Consider the following 23,482-nt stretch of genomic DNA (forward strand, 5'->3'; position numbering starts at 1 on the left):
AGTTATGCTGAAGCATATGGGTGAATCGAGGGATATAGCTCTGCGGCGCTTCTACAGCACGAAACGCAGGTTAGCGAAGGATAGCAACTTACGTCACCAGTACGTGGCTTTCATGCAGGAGTATCAACAATTAGAACATATGAAGGAGGTTCAGGAAATTACAGGCATCGATATCAACCATCATTTGGTGAAGGAATCGTCTACGACAACCAAGGTGCGAGTCGTATTCGATGCGTCCTGTAAAACATCGACCGGAACATCATTGAATGATGTCCTCTACGCAGGACCGGTGATTCAGGAGGATTTGCGAGCGATTAGCATCGGTGGACGAACTAGACAGACCATGGTTGTTGCTGATGTGGAAAAAATGTTCCGGCAAATTTGGCCTTGCTTTACGGATCTTCGATTCTTAAGTAATTTTGGCGTCACCCATGGATGAGAGCAAAACCTACGATTGATCTCTCTCCCATATTTTTTCTCGTAGATCAGAACCTGGTTCTGGAAGTAGCGTCGGACTCCCAGCTGAAGTTGTTGAACAAATTCTTGACGTCGATCGTTATCACGGCGTAATATCAATCCCCTCTCCACTTCTGTTTCGACGCCTTCTCGGCTCGCTCGACAACTGTCCGAATTGCATCCACATTCACTCTTCCTTTTCGAAATCCGAACTGCTTCTCCGACAATCCTTGCTCACTCTCCGTGCATTTCGTCAGCCTGTTTAGGATGATACTCTCCAAGAGCTTTCCGAGTGTATCCAGCAGGCACTGCTACGAGTTCCTCGTTGGCGACTTCGTCATTATCTCCCCCTCCGTCTCCGTACGATGCAGGTGGCCAGGTCGATGGATCGTGCTTTGAAAAAAGTCCTTCCACGATGACTTTCAGGTTCTCTAAGCCAATTTCAGCGGGCATGACTTGACATCTGATCTTTGTCTCGACCCAGCTCCTGTTGACAGTTTGACTTGCTCTGCTTTATCTCTCGTTTATGTGCTCGGAACATTCCTCTACGTTCCTTTCTGTCTGCTTCTGTTCTTGCTCTCTGAGCACGTCTTCTGGCTCTGAGACAACTAGCGCGGAGGGTGCTAATTGCTTCGCTGCAGCAGTTAGCTGGAGGCCGTCTGTTATTTAGCTTCAGTTTTCTCGGCATGGTCGTGTCACATGCTCTCCCTAACGATTCTGTCAACTTGTCTTCCACTTCAGGTCGCAAGTTCTCGTCCTTTGTCCTTGCACAGGGTTCCGTAGACCGATGCCATATCGGATTGCCTGATGGTCACTATGGGTATATCCTTCACACATTCTCCAATTCAGCGACGGACTGTAGTTCGCATAAAGTGACGTCTATAATGGATTCCCGGCCAAAGTACTGGTGGTGCCTTTAGGGAAGGTCCATTAATTATGTCACGTAAGTTTGGCTCATTTTCAACCCCCCTCTCCTCTTTGTCACATTATTTGTATGTACCTTATTTTTTTTTACATGGCTCGTCACAGTTCACAAACCCCTCCCCCCTTCAAATATGACATAATTAATGGACGATCCCTTATTGAACAGCCTAATTTCCAACTTCGCCAGAGCTTCCAGCAGAATTGTCTCCTCCGATGACTACCGGCCTTCGTCCGACCAGTTCTTCGGTAAGTCTAGTGGAACTGCTCCATTGTCCGTCGGGTGCGTAGCAACTGCATAGGAATATTCCGTTAATTTTGGCGATCACGAAACCTTCTTCATGAATGGGGTATCTGCCCATAACTTGTATTGCAGCCATCCCAGCTCTATCCGTCACCTAGTTATACCTTTATCGGGAGGGACTCGATACAGCTGTGCAGTATTGCAATAATTGAGGTTTATTTGAGTTACCCCTGTTATTGTTGCGACAAAACAATTAAGCGTCATTTGGAGCGGAATGCTTGAGAATTCATGCTTAAAAGCTGACAAAATCCGGGATAGACAAAATCGGGGGTAGACAAAATCGGGAGCTGACAAAATCGAGAAAGCAGTGTATTTGAATCAATTATTCAAGTAATTGATAAATTAATCAATTGATTAGTGGTCAATTTATCAAATTATCAATTAATTAAGTTCAAACCGTTCTTTTAACCCATAAACGCTCAGTGATCTATTTATTGATCAGTTACATTTTTGATTATTGTCGAGAAACTTGAGCTCAAAAGTTAAACACAAATTGTTCTATGGACTAATCTTTTGAAAATGGTAAACAATTTAGTTCAGAATTGACTCACTAGGTGGTGTTAGTGTCTCTAGATTGTTGATCATCCTTAGTCCTCCAATCCTGACGTATCCCTATCTTCTCTATAACAACCAACCATACTTTCTCTGAGGCAACTTTCAGTGCATTTTCGCCAGAATTCCTCCAGGAAGAATTCTCATGAAACTCTCCTTAGAATTGGAAATTTCTCGAAAATCTCCTGGAACACCATTCCGATTTATTTTGGAAATAATGGTAAAAATATCCTCTAGGGACGTCACCAAAAATTCATTGGAACTATCTTCAAACTAGCTCGAAATTTTACAATGATATATTTTTTTAAATTATATTCAGAGTTAAGTTCTTTTGGAACTTTTAACGATATTCCATTGGAGCTCTGCTTGGAATTATCTGATTGATCGATTAATTTTCAACAGCTCCCAAAACCGATATGTTTTTTTTTTATCAATACAAATCGGGAGCATAAATGTCGATTTAGAATGTAATAAAAACTTTAAAGAATATTCAAAATATTCAGAGAAGTTTCAAAAACTTCAAAACAGTATCAAGGACGACAGGAAAGTTCAGAACTTTGGGGGAGTTTAAATATATTTAGGGGTAAGTTCCATAGACTTGACGAAAATTTCGCGAACTTCATGAATATCAGAGACCAGATCAATTAACTTCAAAAAACTTTCCGGAATTTCGATAGAACTTCGGGAAATCTTACGGTTAGTTTGAACATCATTGAAAAAGGATAGCGTTGGGAAAGTTCTAAGAACATCAGCGTAGTTTCATGATATTTCGAACAATAGGTAAATTCCTAAAATTTCTGGAAAATTTTAAACAGTTCAGGGCCGTTGGATTAACTTCAAAAAAAAGTGCAGGATCTTTACAGATAAATCCAGAACAATGCCCAGAAAATTTTAAAAAAGTTGGGAGTATCATGTAAGTATGGAAAATTACGAGATCTTTAGTGAAGTTCTAAGAATTTCCATAAAAAAATCGGATTTTTTTGTATAGTTCCATTAACATCTGAAACCTTTGAGAGGTTCTCAGAGTTTCATGTAAATTTTATGGAAGTTGTGTTCGGCAACGCTATCTTGGTGTTATCAGGAGAAAACAGTCACCTGTACCAGGCCACCGGTCACTCACCGTTGACCACTACCACCGGTCGTCATCTTCGGCTACCCATACACGCACTCCATGGGCGAGCCAATGATGCTGGCTACTTTCCCGTCAATAAAGTCAGTGCATGCAAGACTACACGACGGGTATCATCCACCGTTCGACCATAGAGGTAACTCTAAGACCAGAAGGTCCCGAAGAAACGTGCTCTAATTTTTGGATCAGCTCTGGTACTCTCTTCGGTCCCAAGCTAATCGATGCACTCTTCGAAGCAAAGGAAAATCCACGAACACCTAATTTTGTCTGTCAAACTTTCATAGCGAATCAAAACAAAAATAGTATAGTACTAGAATTTCGACTAGAATGGGGTACGTTAATCGTTTGCTTGGGACAAATAGGCTAGTCAAGTAGTGAGCAAATTTAAAATCGTTAGTTTCGACCGCGCGCGTCGGTATGAAAAGATCGCATTTTTTAATTTGTTTGTGTCGTTATTAGATTAAGAGTAAAATAAATTTAAGTCTAATCAGTAGTGTTTGAGTGCAATAAACTTTTGTTGTTCTTTGTGAAATTTTCGTGTATGATTGCAAATCCGAGAAATTGCATGCTAAGGTTGAACTCAACCCACCTCACCAAATCGGAGTTTATTGGCACGGCTGGAGCTTAAGTAGAGCAGCAAAGAACACATCAATCGCTTTGTAATTTGCATCTTAATTTTACTGATTCTATTCTATTCTATTCTATTCTATTACTATTGTATTGCATAACATTCTGAAATCTTCAAGTTAGTTCTGATATTTTCGGGATCGTCCAGAGCTACGGGGAAGTTTTTAGATCCGTAATATTATGTTCTGATCCATTCAGAGTACTTCCATAGATTTCAAGAGAATTTCAAGAATGGAACAGATTCAATTCAGAAAAATAGCAGGGACTTTAAAGAAGATGCCAAAAGTTGAATTGAGTTTCAAGACCTTAAGTGAATTAAGTTTCGAGAACTTCAGGGCTGTTCTGAGAACTTCAAAACAGCTCAATGAATATCTGGTAAATTACGGGAATTTCAACTAAGTACAGAGGGCTTAAGGGGCCATTCAAAAATGGAAAAAAAAATCATGTTAATGTCTACGATATACAGCGCACATTGTAAGCAATTTCATTATTTATGCCAACTTTAGCTCATAATTAAACGAGAGAAGATTTTACGCGTCAGTTAAAATGAATAAGGTTATTGATGTAATCGAAATCGAAGCTACCGCCCGAGCAAAGTCCAGCATCAAAATGACAGCAAATTGAAATCAAGTTTTGATATCAACATCAAACTGAAATCATAATTTGATTTCAGTTTATGCATTTGACAAATTTGATACCTAATTTTGTTTTCATTTTGCTGTACATTTGCTCTTCAAAAATATGTTGTTGCGAGTTTGTTTTCATTGCCTTAGCATAACATAAAATTGAATACTTGTTTTGTTATCAACAGGAAAAATGGATATCATATTAAGTTTTCAGTTTACTCTCACTGATAGCAGACATAGTTTTCAATGTGATGTCACAGGAAGATATGTTTGCTCTCAATTTGGATATTTTAACCGTTAAAACGACCCAAACGTCAGCAACCTGAGTAATCATTATCAGCGAAATCAAAACATCAAATTTAGATTTCAATTTGATCTCAGACTTTGCTCTGGCGAAGACTTTATTAGTTGTTAGCTACTGATTTCAAGCAACAAATTGTTAACATTTTTAGATCAGTCCCTTCTAGCATACGCTCCCGTTTCCAAACCCTTGCTGTTTATTTAAGAAGTTATGGGCGACTCACGGAAGGTAACTGTCCATGGAATAATTCCGTTTTCCGGAACTGTATTTGAAAAATGGAAGTTCCGCGTGGAGAAGTACTTGAAGTCTGTCGAGCTACTAGATGCGATGACCAAGAACGCACCAACGGCTGAAGCTGAACTGGAACAGTTCCAGAAAATTGACAGCAAGGCATCGAATGTAATAATTTCCTTTTGGACTTGATCCGCGCCAAGAATTCTGGCAAGGAAATCTGGACCGTGTTGGAGAACGTCTACGCAAAGAATTTAGTATCCTCGAAAACTTTTGTTCGACTGAAGCTGGCAAGACTAAAGATGATGGAAGGAACGTCGATCAAGGAACATCTCAAGATCTTTTATAAGCTCATTCGGCAACTCAAGTCTGCTGGTGCGGAGAAGCTTGCGGGGACATGGTCTCGCATCGTTGGAGAATCTAGATGAAGACCAGCTGACTCTAGATGTGGTTCGTGAACGTTTGACGGCCGAAGAATTTCTTTAGTTCTCCAATTTCCAAATGGTGGATACTGGTAAAGGGAAACCTGCTGCCTTCGCTGGATTCAAGCAGAAGCCTGAAACATTTATGAGAAAGTGCCATAGGTGCCACAAGATGGGCCATATGGATTGTCGGGCCAAGCTGCAAGCAGAAGCAGACGTCGTAACTGAGAACAAATCTGTTGCATTTATGGCTGGTAAGAATAAGGCTGCGGATGCCAGCCACAGCAAAGTTGATATTGTGAGATATTGACGAGATTTATTTTTCGATTGAAAGGCCTATCAATACCATTATGCATGGAATATGGCATCGTTCCAATGGCCGCCTCGGCTTCGCTTGGTGACGTGCATCCGAGAGGTCCAATTTTCCATGACTCTGGCGCACAAGTCGGGCTGAATCTCGTTAATGGCTTGAGTAATTTAGGCATTGAGGGTATCGGTGGTTTTCGGCTTATTGGCATAGACCTGCAACTTAACATAATCCCACAAGAAAAAGTCTAGCGGGGATAAATCACACGATCTTCGGTCGCCTCCGCGCGAAATAACCATGCCCGGAAATCACACATGCAAAATATCGATTGTTTCGTGCGCTACGTTGCACCGTCCTGTTAGAACCACATATCGTTCACATCCACATCGTCCATCTGTAGCGCTCTCCGTTGACGGTGATGACCTCGCCAGCTTCGTTTTCGAAGAAGTACGGACCGATGATGCCTTCGACCCAAAATGCACACCTAACAGTGACTTTCTGGGGATGCATTTCCACTTGGTGGACCTCGTGTGGATTGACCTTGTCTTAAATTCGACAATTCTGCTTGTTCACATGCCCGTTCATCCAGAAATGGGCCTCGTAGCCGATGCAGATTTTTCGGGGTCTGTTTCCAACTGCTCCAAAACCCAATCAGCGAACACATGGCGCTGTCTACGATCGTTAAGTTTGAGCTCCTGGGTCAATTGAATCTTTTATGGGTGCAGACCCAAATCTAGATACAGAATTCGCCAAGTTGAAGCCTGCGAGAGGCCCGGAATCGACTGCCGCGGGTTCTCCTGCACAATTTCGCGTACAGTGGCGATATTCTCCGCAGACCTTGCATTCCGTTGACGTACGGGTGGTTTTTGAGCGTTCACCAAATCAGTTTCCTCGAGTTTGTTCACCACATTGCGAACAGTCCTCTCGGTAGGACGAATATTGCAACCGTAAAATGGGCGAAGTGCTCGGAACGTTGCTCGCAAAGAACAGTAACTTTGATCAAACGATTTTATCATTTTCACGTGCTGTTGGACGCTATAACTTTCGATGGTAATTTGGCAAGACACACTGAATAACTTACCTTTCCAATCAGGCTAAGGCCTTGTTGTCCTCTGCTGTTCGAAGAAGTCGTTTCCACTCTACTCGATCCATGGCCACACGTCGCCAGCCTCGTAGTCTGCGAAAGGTCCGCAGGTCGCCTTCTACTTGGTTCTGTTGGGTCGTCGTGCGGAATTCTTACGACGTGCCCAGCCCACCGTAGTCGCCCAATTTTTGCAATGTGGACCAGGGTTACTGATATTCGCCTCGTACTATTCGAAAGCGTTTGTTATCTCCGAACGCTTTCAACGTAACGGGCTTAAAGCTTGAGTTCACGAACGAACCGAATACTGTCATTGATGAGAGCCTCTGTGAATGACCGGTGGGTGATGAATTTTCGTGTTGTTCGTGCTTTCTTTCATTCCATCTTGTTTTATTATTGTCCTTCTTCAATCCGTTGTATTCGGACACGATAAGTAACGACAGTGAAGATTCTTCACCGCGAATAGTTTTAATATTCACCGTGAATATTATTGCATAGTGTTAAAGATGAGTGAAAGTGTTAAGCGTCGATCTGGAATTTTAAAAAGAAAGATTTCTGACGCAGTGGAAGTGATCCGCGATTCGTCTAGCACAAAATGTCGTTGCTTGGCGAACATAGATGCGGAACGAAGATATTGCTAAAATTCAATAAAAAATCCCTTGCATCATTTTTCGATGATTTCATCATCTTTTCACGCTACTGTAGCGGGCGTTTTACCAACTCTCAACGTAGTGTTATAGATGCCTTTCACAGTTATTAATTGAGAGTTTTCGATGCCATCACCAATGCATGAATTTGTATATTGTGTGGTAAACGCAATGATATTCTATGCCTAGGGAAGTCGAGAAAATTTCCAACCCGATAGATAACGGACCGGGACTAGACCAAGGTCAAATTTCAAGTCAATTTCTCGACCAACAATTGAAAACGGCCGATCAGTATTTGTAAACAACGCAAACTAATTGATTGATTTGCATAGGAGATCCACGCTTTTTGAGGAAAGGGTAAACGAAGTTATGTTTACACAAACTAACAGGCCCTTTACAATAGTTGGTAAATATATCTTTATCTAAATAATTTTATTTGAAGACAGATTACCCATTCCAAGTTTTTTCATCTAATTCCATGTTTGTAATATACACACGCTATTTCAAAACTACCATAGTGACAAATGAACAACATCGACATGAATCCGATTGACTTTGTTCATTTGTCAACTTGTCACCCCTTACATAGTTTACCCATTTTTGGGTAGGTTCAGTTTTGACCGATCTGGGTAGATTCTACCCAAATTTGTAACTGTTCATGAAAATCTATGAAGAAAGAGCTGTCGCACGGCATGTTTTTGAGTAAAAACGCAATTGACCCCTGCTACAGGATACCTCGGGGGTATCCCGTGATTCCAAGAACTGCCAATGTGGTCACTGATCCATTTGAAGTTTAATGAATGCCTATTCATGAAAAACTATGAAGAATGAGCTATCGCACGGCATGTTTTGGTGTAAAAACGCAATTGTCCCCTGCTCCAGGTTCCCCCGGGGGCATACTGGATGTTCTGAGAGTGGCCAATGTGGTCAATGATGTATTTAAAGTTTATCGAAAGTCTATTGGCGAGAAACCATGAAGAAAGAGCTGTCGCACGGCATGCTTTGAGTGATTCAATGATCTGTCCGCATGCAGAACCCTCCACCAGAACCGATTCCAGGGAAATGGCCATATCACGGTTGAATATGGGCCGATTTTAGTTCTTGGCATACGATTCGCTTAAAAATGGTTCTTCTTTCGTTGCATTCAATAAAAATATATATACTTAACCAGCATCATATATAAAATTTCACCAAAAATTTAGCAAGTTAGACAAGCCTTCCGGAAACCCGGAATATCTCCGGTATCCGGTGACCAGGATTATTTTCGTGGCTACACTGTAGAACAATATTAGTATTCCAGTCAAATGCTCTTGGAAGATTTAAAATCAGATCATATTTGACGAAGTTACAACACTCCAAAGTTGACCAAAAATTTGCCTATCCTAGTTATTTTGAGTTACCCCTGTATTTCTATTTTATGATCAAAAACATTTCTCGATTACTTTTTCAAAGGGACGTATCAGCTTTTGTAAACAATGCATTTGATCGTCGATTTGGTGTAACTGGTAGCTCGTACACGCTAACTTACACCATTAACAGGTAGGTAAACATTACCCCTATCTGATGGTAGTGTTAGCATGCGTGAGCGAGCTACCAGTTACGCCAAATCGACGATCAAATGTATTGTTTACAAAAGCTGATACGTCCCTTTGAAAAAGTTATTGAGATTTGGTGCAAAATGCACTCCTAAGTTTGGGGTTAAATCATCCTTTAGTAAACAAGCTTGTTTACGTTCAATTCTTTCTTCATAAATTGTGCGCAACGTTCCGAAGTCTACTAAGTGGTCATGGACCTTAGAACAACTACGATCGGAACTGGGGGCAGTCAAAAACGAAGACGTTCTTCTGCATTAATTGGTCACGATAAGGAGAGTCATATTGCCCCATTATTGTAGTGCATTTTGTCCCATTGTTGGGATGCATTTTGCCTCATTATTATGGGGCGTCTTGCCTCTTTGTTGTAGTGCATTTTACCTCAGCATGGGTGAATTTTTCCCCGATTAGTGGCATTATTTTATGATGCCCTAAAATCATTTTTTAAGGTATGTTTTCAAAGTTTCCATATATGTTTCGAATATAAACAACTAAATAATGCTTAAGAAAATTTATGCAATACATGATATTCACTGTTGCTTTTAATTTTAATGGGAAAACACCTTGAGTTCCTTAACTGGTGCATTTTACCCCAGGAACCCCTACCTGAACAAGATGTTGCTGCCTGTATTTTATTTGTGCAGTTCCAGATGCTCACGCTTCATTCAGAAGCATTCGCTGCGAATATTATTCGGCTGCGAATCAAGTTGCTGTCAAATTCGTCGAATCAATTTTCGTGCAGTAATGAACAGTTGGTGAGTGACGCTTGCTTGATTGCGAAAGGTGGTAACTCAGCGAATGACAGATAACAGTAGGAGAAGCGAAAAACAGAAAAGGCACGGGCCATTCGTTGCTCACAAGGATTAGTGCACGAAGAGAAAAGCTTTTACTGCAGCAGAATAATACCGTTGGTGAGCAGTAGAAAAGGCGAAACACGATTCGTTGCGAAGATCAGCAACCCTGATGTGGACGATGGATGGTTCTCCCAGCAGCTGGTGCAATTCGTGGTTCATTCGACTCCTCCACGTTCCGTCATCCATCTGCACTCCACCGTAGATGGTACGCAAAACCTTTCGTTCGAAAACACCAAGGGCGCGTTGGTCCTCCACGAGCACAGTCCAGGTCTCGTGGCCGTAGAGGACCACCGGTCTAATCAGCGTCTTGTAGACAGTCAACTTCGTGCGGCGGCAAATTTTATTCGAATGGAGTGACCTCCGGAGTCCAAAGTAGGCACGATTCCCTGCCATAATGCGTCTTTGAATTTCTCTGCTGGTATCATTTTCGGCGGTCACCAGTGAGCACAAATACACGAACTCATCGATCACCTCGATTTCGTCACCGTCAATCTGAACTCGGGGTGGGAGGCTAATATTCCCAACTAACAATTTTCACAATGTAAACGCTTTACTCATTTCATTTATACAGTCTCAAGCTGTATTCAAACGTTATACGATATGAGGAAACCCATACTCAACCTCTATACAAGCAAATCTGGCGAACTTAGTCAGCTACTTATGGCTGTTGGAACGGTTGGGAGAAGCTCTTATTGCATATGCATTAACGCTTCTATACAGCTGTTATCCTACTGTTTTAGTTGTGTGTACTTGAAAGGCGCTTATTAAACCTTTTCCCGGTTATCCAATAATCACTACACAGCTTTCTCTTGAAGCCGGGTTAAATATTGTTTACGCTTTTTTATGAAGGAATTTATTGAGTTTATTTTGCTGTGAATCAAATTAATCGAAATTAGTTACAAATCATCACCAAATTATTTACCCTGCACCGGAGAGAACCTGGAATCGAACTCAAGACGACCTCATTGGCAAACCTTGACACTACCAACTGTGCTACGCCAACACTTTGAACTTATGTAAACAAATAAACATTCCCTTCTACAACAAAATCGCTGAGTAGAGGCTTTATAATAGTACACATGAATCACTTTTCTCGACTAGTTATAAAAGAGCAGAGTAAAAGCTGTAAAACTGCACACTAGACTGATGCAAATTTTGACATTTTCGCTCCACTGTGCTCAAACGGTTCCAAATCGGGTCCTGATTAGTCTCCCAAAATTTGAACTCATTTGATAAGAAACTGACTTGGCACAAACCATTTGAAGTTTATATGGAAATTAATATAGGAAAACCAAATGTTTTGTTCATATCCACCTAACAATTTATCATATCGCTCTGCTTTAAAAAATGATAACTTAGCTCGTAGAAAATTTTCTCAGCTACAACCTTGTCCTGAACCACTTTTCAATATAATGTAAGCATCAAAAGTTATCAATAATTCAAGCCACTAATGTCTTACGATTATGCTCAATCAACTGTTCAGCAGGCAACATTGGTGTTTCTGGCGCTTGGAATAGAGCACAAAAATCATGGCTACTATGTCACACTGCAAGATACAGTGTTGCTCACAAAACAGCTGCTTGATCATGCCATAAGATTATCAATATCTTAAACAATTAATAACTATTTTATTTGACGTTTGGCTCAACAACTATATTCTGCTAAGTTGAAGCTAAGAAAATTTTCCATAAGTATATATGAGTAATATATTCACTTTGTTAGCTTTGTTTTGCAGCTACAAGTTGAAAGTTGGGTAGTGTGTGTATAGAAGTGACATTAGCGTTTATTGGCTGGTGTTATTCAGTGCGACTGACAAATTGAATAATGGTTGTGAGAAAGTTGAGTAAACGCTCTCCAAAACTATTTTGCTAACTTTTGCTTGTAGCTGTATGTGCAGCTTCTTTTCAGCTACTTTACAGCACAACGCTGGAAAAGTTGGCTTACAAAGCTGAAAATGTTAGTTGGGTTGTCCTCCGTAGAACCTTTTCCTTTCATGTATTTTGTTTTTGATGCGTTGATGGCAAGTCCAATCCGCCTTCAGTCTGATGTACGTTTCCGCCATCGTCTCAAAGTTCCGTGCCATGATGTCAATGTTATCAGCGAAGCCAAGAAGCTGGATGGACTTCTTGAAGATCGTGCCGCTCGTGTCTATCCCAGCTCTTCTGATCACACATTCTAACGCCATGTTGAATAGCAAACACGAAAGTCCATCACCCTGCCGTAACCCCCTTCGAGATTCAAAGGGACTCGAGAGTGTCCCCGATACTCGAACAACGCACATCACTCGATCCATCGTTGCCTTGACCAATCACGTCAGTTTATCCGGAAATCCGTACTCGTGCATAATCTGTCATAGCTGATCTCGATCGATTGTGTCGTATTCGGATTTGAAATCGACGAACAATTCATGTGTGGGCACGTTGTATTCGCGGTATCTCTGCAGAGCCTGCCGAATTGCGAAAATTTGGTCCGTGGTAGCGCGAGCACCCATGAATCCCGCCTGGTATTACCCCACGAACTCTCTTGCATATGGTGACAGGCGGCGGCATAGAATTTGGGAGAGTACCTTGTAGGCGGCGCTAAGCAGTGTGATCGCGCGGTAGTTGCAGCAATCCAACTTGTCGCACTTTTTGTAGATTGGGCATACGATACCTTCCATACACTCCTTCGGCAATATCTCCTCCTCCCAAATCTTGGCAATTACCTAGTGCAGCGCTCTAGCCAGTGCTTCACCACCGTATTTTAATAGCTCACTTGGTAGTTGATCTACACCAGTTGCTCTGTTGTTCTTCAGCCGACCGATCTCCTCCTCAACTTCTTGAAGATCAGGGGCCGGTAGCCTGTCGTCTTCTGCGCGTGCTCCAAGGTCTGTTGCCGTAGCACCTTCGTTTTCTGTTGCTTCACCATTGAGGTGCTCGTCATAGTACTGCTTCCACCTCTGAATCACCTCACACTCGTTCGTGAGAAGGTTACCGTCCAAGTCCTTGCACATATCGGCTTGCGGCACGTAGCCTTTGCGCGAACTATTTAGCTTCTCATAGAACTTCCGTGTGTCGTTTACGCGGTACAGATTTTCCATCGTCTCGCGATCTCGGTCTCCCTTATGACGCTTCTTCCTTCGGAAAACCGAGTTTTGTGTGTTCCGCGCTTGTCTGTATCGCTCCACATTCAATCTCGTGCGGTGTTCCAGCATTCTCGCCCGTGCTTTATTCTTCTCCTCTACTAACAGTTTGCATTCGCCGTCAAACCAGTTATTCGGTTCGGGATCGCAGTACCTAGTGCCGCTGCAGCAGTACTACCTATGGCGGAACGGATGTCCCTCCTGCCATATTTAAGAGAAGCTGCACCAAGCTGCTCTTCCGTGGGTAGTGCAACTTCCAGCTGCTGCACGTAGTCCTGGACAACTCCGGCGTCCCATAATTGCTCAATGTTGGTCGTGGCGTTCGACTTTGATGGGTGTTATGCACCGTCGAGAGTTTTGAGCGCATGCATACTGCAACAATGTAGTGGTCCGAATCTATGTTCGCACTGCGGTACTTGCGGACGTTGATTATATCGGAGAAGAATGTCCGTCGATTAGAATGTGATCGATTTGGTTTTCTGTGTGCTGGTCAGATGATCTTCAGGTGGCTTTGTGTATATCCTTACGAGGGAAAAAGGTACTTCGGACTACTATACCTCGAGAGGCTGCAAAGTTCACGCATCGTTGGCCGTTTTCGTTCGATACAGAAAGCAGGCTGTTTGGCCCGATAGACGGTCTATACATTGCCTCCCGTCCTAACTGACTGTTCACGTCTCCGATGACGGTTTTGACGTCCCGTTGCGAACAGCCGTCGTACACCTGCTCCAGCTGCGCATATAACGTTTTTTTTTCGTCGTTGGGTCTCCCTTCGTTGAAGAAACGTCCCTTAATCAACTTGCACATCCTCGCGTTGATCGGCTGCCAACCAACCAACCCAGCCCTACAAAGCCGGTTCGCAGCTCGTTGGTGGTGCCACAGCTCTGGTAGAAAGTAGCCGCTCGATGCCCGCTTTTCCATACCTTTTGTCCCGTCCAGCAAGGTTCCTTCAGTGCTGCGACTTCGAAGTTGCGTGGTTGAAGTTCTTCATAGATTAACCTATCGCAGCCCGGGAAGGCGAACACATTGAATAAATGACAGCTAATTTGACACTTGTAGCTTCAATAATATGGTCGCAATGAAGACCAACAATTGAAATTGCCTCAACTAAATGAACAGGTAGGGGAAACTCTCCTCTACCCGATTGTGTGTTAGGTTTGCGAATGTAGGATTCGGTTCGCGAGAAAATGGCCTTACAAAGTTTGTTTACAAAATGGAGTTGAGGCCTCTGCCATTGTTGGTCTTGAACTGTCAAAGTTAGGAAATCCCTTTTGGAGAAATCTTCTATAAGTTGTCGTTACGTCTTATTTTAAATCTCAAAAGCACAAGACGGTTCTTGAACTGTTAAAAAAAACTAATTATCGCGTAACATTTGAAAAGGGCCTTTCCTCGTTGATCGATTCCCTTCATCGACTTTCTCTTTGATTTACCACGGCAACATAAACGAATTTCTCGCCAACCTCGCAGCACAGCTTGCGCCTGAATCGGGTTATTAGCGAAAGTGAAAATCGATAAAGATAATCGATCAACAATGATAGGACCTTTTCTCGTGTTGCGCGAGAATTTAATGATAATTCGACAGTGAGCATGCATAGTTAAGGGCGTAATCGCAATGATCGATTCTCTTAGTCGATTTTCTCTTTTGTTAATAACTCACTTAGATTAACATTTTTCGGTGCACTTGTTATTGCTTTTGATAGCCAATACAACCTGTTACAGCCCTGTATTGGACAAATTTCAGAAATTGCACCCCTTAGCTGCAGCAATTTAAAGAGAAAATCGATGAATAGATGCATGCTCACTGTCGAATTGATAAATAATCGACATCAATTAATCGATTCTGTCGAATAGTAGGCATGTTAGTTACCGAATATAAATTAATCGATCATCATCTCGAGGAATCGATTAATCGCAATTATCGATTATTTTACGACATCCCTACAGTTGGTTTTGCAGTAGAATGGGAAACGGGCTGCCATCACAAAAGGATTGCTCCGAATCACGATGATGGCTCAAGACAAAAGAGGACCGAAAAGACGATCGAGATTGAGAACGACGGGCGTCCTAATAAATAGGATTAGAAAAGGATATTATCAAACAGGACCAACATGCGAGGAGAGATGGAGTGAGCAAACACACTTACAGAATCACATGGAAGCTTACAAAGAAGAGCTAAGAAAGGATGTTCGGCCTATTGTGAGTCGAAAAAGCAGTATTCGGTATTCGAGATGGGACCCAGCTTGTTGGTACCCTAGTGCGAGATCAGAGGAACTCGGAAGCTTATTATAGGTTATTGTTGGTTCGAGAGCCTTGCTGATTGTTTCTGGAAATGGCTGCCGGCAAAATTTCTCCATCATCTCCCCACATCAGTTCATAACAAATCAGTTTTGTTAGCTCGCTTCCACTTACTGTCATGAATATTTTCCACGTGTAGATTCGAAGAAGGTACGCCCGTGACATGGGAAAATCACCGCGAGCAGGTGATTCCAAGCTGTAAATCAGTTTGTATATGTTATTTCCTGTTGTGCGTGTTCATATTTCCGGAAACACTCGACGAACGGTGCAGGGTGGATTTTATCTCTGTCAATCCCCCCCGGCCACCTCGAGTATTACTCACGGGCCTTTTCAATAGGTACTGTCTACAATGATCAATTCTCTTCATCGCTTATAACTCAGCAGAAACAACCTTCTCTGTTATAAGCTGGCGTTTTGGGTAATGCATGAATTATTGTGTGTGTATGGCTGACGGTAGTCAAAGAGAAAGCGAATCGGTCGTTGAAGATAGGACCGGTGGAAAACTTCCGCGAGACTTTTTGACACCAGCCGACAGAGTAGCTTTGGGGTTGGATTTCCCCGGAAGAAGGTAAACCACTTGGAAGACTCCACGGCTCGACTCGGCTCAGCAGGTGGCATAAGTGCGGTTGAATGTAAGCAGCAGCAGCAAAGGATGAATATAATTTGGCATTTTGTTTGCTTAGAAATGGGGATAAGCGTTCCTTCGCCAGCAGTGGCTACATACATGTACGGGTTGTTGTGGGAGGAGCATTTTGCTTGTAGAAGAATGCCAAGCGAAAGCGCTTCAGAAGTAGGTAGTACCTACAACGCACAAACATCGTCTCCAGAGCAGACGAACGACGGTGCTATGGACTTGAATGAGTGACACAATAGTCAGTGTACGATAGCAGCAATGGCCTATAGGCACAGCATGGGCGGAATGGGTGAGGATGAAGCTTTCAGTCTCTGTAAAAGCATTCGGTAGGTCCTGGGAAGTATGTACAATTGTTTGGAGATGGATTTATCAGTATCACACATCGCTGTTGGCCCGTATGTGTGTGCACGTTGTGTGTGAAATGCTTCAACTAAGTGCTGCTTTCAATTCCATCGGTGAATGTATGGTACAAGCAGCAGGGATTGAATATTTTGGTTGCTTGCTGAACTAAGGGCACTAGTATGAGAAGATTTATTTTAAAGCTATCCTTAGTTAGATTGAGGCAATTTTGAACAATGATCATATTTCAACATAGATGCCAAAAGATCTACAAACTCCAAATACCTGTATTTTAGTTTATATTGTTGGTCGTATGAGTTTGGTTTGTACTTCAAAATGATTGTGATCACATAATGTTCTTTTCTATAATTCAAACTACAGTCAACATGCGTCACCATTTAAAAAAAAACAGTATCATTTGAACATCATGACGAGAAATAACGACTGTCGTCCCATGTTCCCCATTCGATGAACGAGCTCTGCCTTCATTTCCGAGCAGAGATAACGCAGCAAAAGTACCACTCATAAATCCTCCACTCGTTTTTTTTAATGATGCGCTGGTTGTATATTTTAATAGTCCCCGCATGCTTCACCTGTTTTGCCAACAGATTTCCATTTCAAATACACCCAACCGGGAAATGGTAAGATTCTAGTACAGATTTGCATGAAAAGTATACAGAAATCTCAATGCATTCTGAAAAAAAACTTTCTTGTACGCTGCAGTCCATTGCAATTGTTGTATGAAACATATGCAGAGAATGTAATAAATCCCACCTTACATTGCATGTAAGAGACATTTGTTTTGCGAAAATTGAAATGCAAATTCCTTCCAATTTCCCATCAGAAACACCGAATCATTTTCATTTTCGGCATTTACCGATTGGTTTGCGTGCACATTCCCGCACCAGAGCTCAGGGGCAAGAGCGGCACAAGAGTTGGAGTTCATTTACACGCATTATTTCGCATTGTGCGATTATGACTGTCAGCGTAAAATTTACTTTCGAATTCCCTTTCCGTTGTTGTCAATGCCATACAAGTGGGCAATTATGGAAATGAGCTACTTTTTTCTGTAGAGCCCTTGTTCTTTTGCGCGTAATAAAAAGAAAAAAATGCCAGGATAATTTGCTCTGGATTTGCGAAATGAAGAACGGTACTGCAGAAGTGTGATGGTTTCATTCATTCAAAGTTTGCATAGAAGGTCGGTCGTGGTTTTATACAAACAGATTTGAAAGTTGAAAATCAAGTTTTCGTGTAAACTTTAGAATTCAGAACTGCCCGAAGTAACGTAGCATCCCTTAAGATCCTTAAACTCAACTAATGTTTTGACATCTTCAGTAAATTTCCGGAAATCTTCTTGAAGTTAATGGAACTGCCCTGAAGCTGATTGATCTTCACTGGAATTCTCTAAATTTTCCTGAAATCTATTGAATGCTATCGGGACTTACCATAACAGTTGTTCTGGTCATTCATGATGATCTCAGAACTACCCTAAAGATTTCGGAGCTTACATACATGCTCCATGAAATTATTGGATACGAGTACAAGACTATATGATTTCGAGAGTGCTAGACTACAGAGTTACGATATGCTGAAATGCCGAGTTTTGAGGTGATAAGCTTCGTATCTATGTGGTATGCATTATGATGAACTCTGATTGATCCACCCTGTATGCGAGCCCTCTTCGTGAGTGCCACTGAGGGAGGGTTCGTTATCGCATCCGCCATTGCAACTGCTTCTTTTGGATTTCAACCTTCCCAGAGGGAAGACGTGCGACGACATTCAACGCTGGGTGATTCCTCATACATACATAACCTAAAATTCATTCGATGACCACAAATTGAAAAATTGAGCTTTATTATATATAAAGAAAAGAAATCACGTGACGAAATGGAAAAGGACGGTAATTACGTTCACATGATCGAATGTTCCGCATCGGGTGACAATGAGGAACGTTGCTCTCCGATCAATCACATTGACCAGACCAAACCCGCACTAACGGACAACCGAGAAACCCCATACAGCGTCAGTGATGCCGATGGATCCTCCGAAGGCGTATGTTGTGACGATGATGGATCCTCTGATGGTTTAGGTAGTGACGACGACCGCAGCGATGAAGGGGATACTGATTCGCACGATGAATCGATTCCGTATTCAGCCGGATCCCTATCGGGTTTAGCATGCTCAGAGGTAGCCCATCGTGAAGGCGCAAGCCCTAGAGAATCGGAACGTGCAAGCAATGCCGCCTGGATCGAACAAATCTCGATGGTCATTCAAATGGTCCTATCTGCTTTGATCGATTCTCTTCATCGACTTTCTTTTGTGATGACCACTGTTATGCAAACAGATTTCCCGCTAATTTTACCACATAATTTGATAAAGGAGGTTCTAGCGTCCAAAACATCAAATACAACAGGCAAAGGTTTTGCAACTGAGTTATTAACGAAAGAGAAAGTCGATGAAAAGATTCAATCAATGCAGATAAGACCTTTTGAAATTTTTATCTAGAAATGGAAAAGGTGCTCGAGAACGTAAACGTCGCCTTGAATCGCTTCCAGGAAAAGACCGAACCACAACTGGTAAGAGTTGGGTATTTTCAAAAGACGTGAACACGAGCGGAAATGGAAGTTATTCCTCTAGCATCCGCTGGACCACATACACCACATACAATCATTTCCTAGTGGCATCCTAGCCAACAAGATGTGGGAAGAGTGGAACCGTTATATAAAGAACTTTGAGAAAGCGGCATCCCTTCCCGACCAGAACGTTATAACAAAATTATATCATGATTATATCAACTTCTGTTATACATATCAACCGTTGATATAATCTTGTTTTAAGAGCTCTGTGGTGAAATGAGGAATAAAAAATCTGCATGGTATTTGATTTAAAATTGATACACAATTTGTTAGAATAAAATTTAAAACAACATTTTAACTAAGTTTATTAGCATTAGTAGAACGTAAAATGAAACGGTTTGTTTTGTTTTAGTCTTGAGCTGGTAGTAGAATTTTAATTTACTTAAGGGCTACGGAAAAGTTTTTCACATGGAATTGGGCTAATGTCAGCCTAAGTGTCCCTAATATGGGGCCTATAATTTAATTTCGAAGGCATTTGTATTGTCCAGATGATGCATTGTTCTACAAAAAATTGAAGAATGGAATATTTTTATTAGATCCATAGGCCAAAGTTAGTGCTTTTTCCCCTATTTTTTTACAGCATTGTCTTCTGATTGGGATGCTAAGAATTAAATAAATCATTACAGTCAACTCTCCCTTAACTAGATTCTCCCTAACTTGATGAAAATCCAGGGGCCTCATTCCGCTAGTCGAATCAAACTACCTATCCCAAAGCGACTAGGCTACTATATATATATATGCACAACTAGCATTATAAAATTTAAATTCTCACTTCAAGACGCTTCTGATCAAAAGGCTTACCTAGATTTTAACAATCTAGGAACGATTGCGCAATAATAGTGTGAACCAATGATATATTTGCTCATGAACGGAATCCAAAAACATAAATTATCAGTTCAGTTGCGTTCTTTGAATTTTGGCGTGCACCTTTTCTAATAAATATTTTGCAATTTGTGAAAATCAATATGTTTTTGATGATATACAAATTAAAATGAATGGTCTTTTGAAGGATGCAGCGTAGAGTGTTCTCCGGATCATACTCTAACTTTCACACCAACATAAACACAAAATCGTTTATTATTACTAACATTTTAACCTGCGGTTCGGCTGTTAAACAGTGATCAACGGTGAGTGACCAGTGTTGATGATCGACATTCATATGGCGATGTGGTCACTTCGGTATCGAACATCCTGCTCCCTCTAGAAATGACCATTTCTGAAGTCTCCAGCTTCCAGGTTATCTCGATAACATGTAAATAATTAAGACCCGGTAGAACTTCCCAATAGAACTTAAGAGATTGGACAGGTCCTTACCTGGACCCTACTGTCTACGATGAGTTCTGCCCCCGGCTGACGTGACTTCCTCGCTATTTATCGCTTTCGTTGTGGAGTTGATGGTACGATTACATTTACAGCAGCACTAGCAGTTGATCCAATCCTCGTGGAGTATAGTGGGAAACGCTCGCAGGTACATGGCATGTGAATAAGACCCGGTAGCCAATTTCGAGAAGGTATGTGTTATTGGAAAGGTCCTCACCTGGACCCTTCGCATTAAGGGTCTTGAATTCATTTCGTTTCCAGCAACTTTGAAGAGCTTGGTTGATCTGCTTCTGCAGAAACCATGCTGTTGGCCAGGTTGATCCACAAAGGAAACCTCTAGCCCGACCGGGGTTGCGGTGCCGCTAACGTTGATGGCTGATCGTCGACTGATGGTGGTATTGGAAGTACGCAGATTTTTGCCGTAGGACGAGTTAGGAATCCGGTAGGTAGATCGTGGATTCGTACAGTGGCCCAGCGCATAGGTGGCTGGTTCTCGTCTATGATGACTACGAGCTGGTTTTTGTACAGTGGTACAGGCGGTTTGCTCCACTTACTACGTAGTTGTAGCGAAGCGAGGTATTCCACGTGCCAGAGTTTCCAGATATCCTGGAGCAGTTTCTGGATGAGCTCCCATTGGTGGAGACGGTTTACTGGAATTGATTCATAGTCGACGTCTGGGACGGACTGCAAGGACGAACCGATCAGAAAGTGTCCCGGTGTGAGGGCTTGGAAGTCTGGCGGATCCTCGGATAGTTTGGTAAGCGGTCGTGAGTTGAGACAGGCTAGCTTACGATCTCTGAGTACACGGACGTAGTGCTTCTGTGCAGAGTTGATTGCAACTTCCCATAATCCTCCGAAATGCGAACCCCGGGGCGGATTGAAGTGCCAACGAATCCCGTTGGTAGCACATTCCCTGGCGAAAGTGTGCTGAAAGTGTTTGTCACGTAGTAATTTCCGGATTTCATTCGCTGTCCCAACGAAGTTTTTACCGTTGTCACTGTAGACGTCTGAACACAAACCCCGACGAGATACGAAGCGACGGAAAGCCTGCAGAAGCTTAACTGTAGATAGGTCCACGACGAACTCCAGGTGTACAGCTTTTGTGCTAAAGCACACAAATACTGCGACGTAAGCTTTCGGAGGTGCATCTCTGCGGTGACGAGGCTTGAGGTAGATCGGTCCCCAGAAATCAACACCGACGAAGGAGAAAGGTCTCGAAGTGGTAACGCACTGAGTTGAAAGTTCAGCCTTGAATTGCTCGACTGCCTTCGGTTTGGGTCGAAGACAGGTGACGCAGCCGTGAACAATGCGACGAGTGATGTTTCTGCCGCCCAGGATCCAAAACCGCTGCCGCATAGTGTTGGTAAGTAGCTGTTCAGCTGCGTGCAGAAGGCGTTCGTGATGACAACGGACGAGAAGTGTCGTGAATGGATGCGACCCTGGCAGAAGTATCTGATGGCGAGAATCATACGGTTGTGCAGAACGACTAAATCGTCCTCCGATGTGTAAAACGTTATCAGGAGCAATCATCGGACTGAACCAGCGAAGTCGTGAATTCGAGGAGACCATTTGATTTGCCTGCAGTGCCTTCCATTCCATAGGAAAGCTGTCCCTTTGAACAAGTCGAACGAGTGCTAATTAGGCGCTACGGAGTTCAGCTGCTGTTAACGGGGATGAAACGGTTCGCTCGGCCTTGGGTAGTCGAAGGTTTTCGAAATACCGCCGCCAGTAGGCAGTGATGCGTAACATATGCTGGTAGTTGGAGAACCTGCTTACGTACTCCTCGACGAATGATGACGAAGAAGAAGCGACTACAAGCGACGATTTCCTTGCTTCCTTGGCTGCTTTGTTGTCAACACCTGCGTCAACTGGAACTGTCCACTATTCCTTTTCTCCTCGAAGTCATGGAGGACCTTTCCACCACAGTCTAGACTGTATCAAATCCGCAGCTGGAAGACCTCTCGAGATGATGTTAGCGGGATTCTCTCGTCCTACTACGTGGTTCCACTCGCAGTTCTCCGTCTTCTGCTGGATTTTGGATACCCGGTTTCCGACAAAAGTGGACCAAGTGGATGGTGTAGCCTTGAGCCAGCTCAAAACGGTGGTTGAATCTACCCAGAAGTACGCTTTGGACGTGATTCGCAGTGCTTCGGAGACCTTCTGGTAGAGCTCAGCAGACAGAAGTGCGCCACAAAGCTCTAGGCGCGGAATGCTTTGCTGTTTGAGTGGAGACACCTTCGAGCGAGACGTTAATAGAGCGACCTTGACTTCACCTGCCCAACAAACAATTGAGAGCTCTTATAAAACACCTGAGTTGATCAAACGTTGAATAATAGCTTCCAGAGTTGAACAAGAATGTAGTTGTATTGCCATTTGATTAAAAGTTTTAAAAGCTATTGGAGCACTCCTAAAAGATTATTTACGTTCGGTTTAACTATATGCTTTATAAGACCTACGATAACTTTTATAGCACCTTAGTTAAACTGATTCACAAGAGCTATACAGAACGTGGAATAAACGCATCACAACAAACCATTGGGAGCTCTTATACAACACCTGAGTTGATCAAACGTTGAATAATAGCTTCCAGAGTTGAACAAGAATGTAGTTGTATTGCCTTTTTGGTTAAACGCTTCAAAAGCTGCTTGGAGCACTCTTAAATGATTGTTTACGTTTGGTTTAACTATATGCTTTATAAGACCTACGATAACTTTTATAGCACCTTAGTTAAACCGATTGACAAGAGCTATATAGAACGTGGAATAAACGCATCAAAACAAACCATTGGGAGCTCTTATAAAACACCTGAGTTGATCAAACGTTGAATAATAGCTTCCAGAGTTGAACAAGAATGTAGTTGTATTGCCATTTGCTTAAAAGCTTCAAAAGCTGCTTGGAGCACTCTTAAATGATTGTTTACGTTCGACCAACCACCTACCACAATTTTGTTGCTAAAAATAGCACAAGTGATAGGCACGTTTATATGACCATAAGGCAATGATTATTCGACTGCAAGAGAAGTCACTCAAGATGAGCTTCATATACTTCTCTCATATGATCAAAATATGTATTCAAGAATAGAGCAGATGG

General features: G+C 42.3%; 1 protein-coding gene across 1 annotated transcript; it reads left to right on the forward strand.

Annotated features, from left to right (window-relative positions):
- Positions 1-16: 16 nt before the first annotated feature.
- Positions 17-570, forward strand: LOC135709034 (uncharacterized). Its single transcript, XM_065231224.1, has 2 exons — positions 17-413; positions 485-570. The coding sequence occupies exons 1-2, from the start codon at positions 17-19 to the stop codon at positions 568-570; spliced, it is 483 nt and encodes a 160-aa protein (XP_065087296.1).
- Positions 571-23,482: the final 22,912 nt, after the last annotated feature.

The sequence above is a fragment of the Ochlerotatus camptorhynchus genome, unplaced genomic scaffold (genome assembly GCF_037179485.1).
Source record: "Ochlerotatus camptorhynchus isolate MF236.1 unplaced genomic scaffold, CSIRO-AGI_Acam_v1.1 ptg000347l, whole genome shotgun sequence".
Taxonomy (NCBI): Eukaryota; Metazoa; Arthropoda; class Insecta; order Diptera; family Culicidae; genus Ochlerotatus; species Ochlerotatus camptorhynchus.

What these genes read in the sequence shown, in the direction of transcription:
- LOC135709034 (XM_065231224.1), top strand. Translation starts at nt 17, where the DNA reads ATGGGTGAATCGAGGGATATAGCTCTGCGGCGCTTCTACAGCACGAAA. An exon ending in TACGGATCTTCGATTCTTAA is followed by an intron (nt 414 to 484) that starts GTAATTTTGGCG and finishes TTTTTCTCGTAG; the next exon opens with ATCAGAACCTGGTTCTGGAA.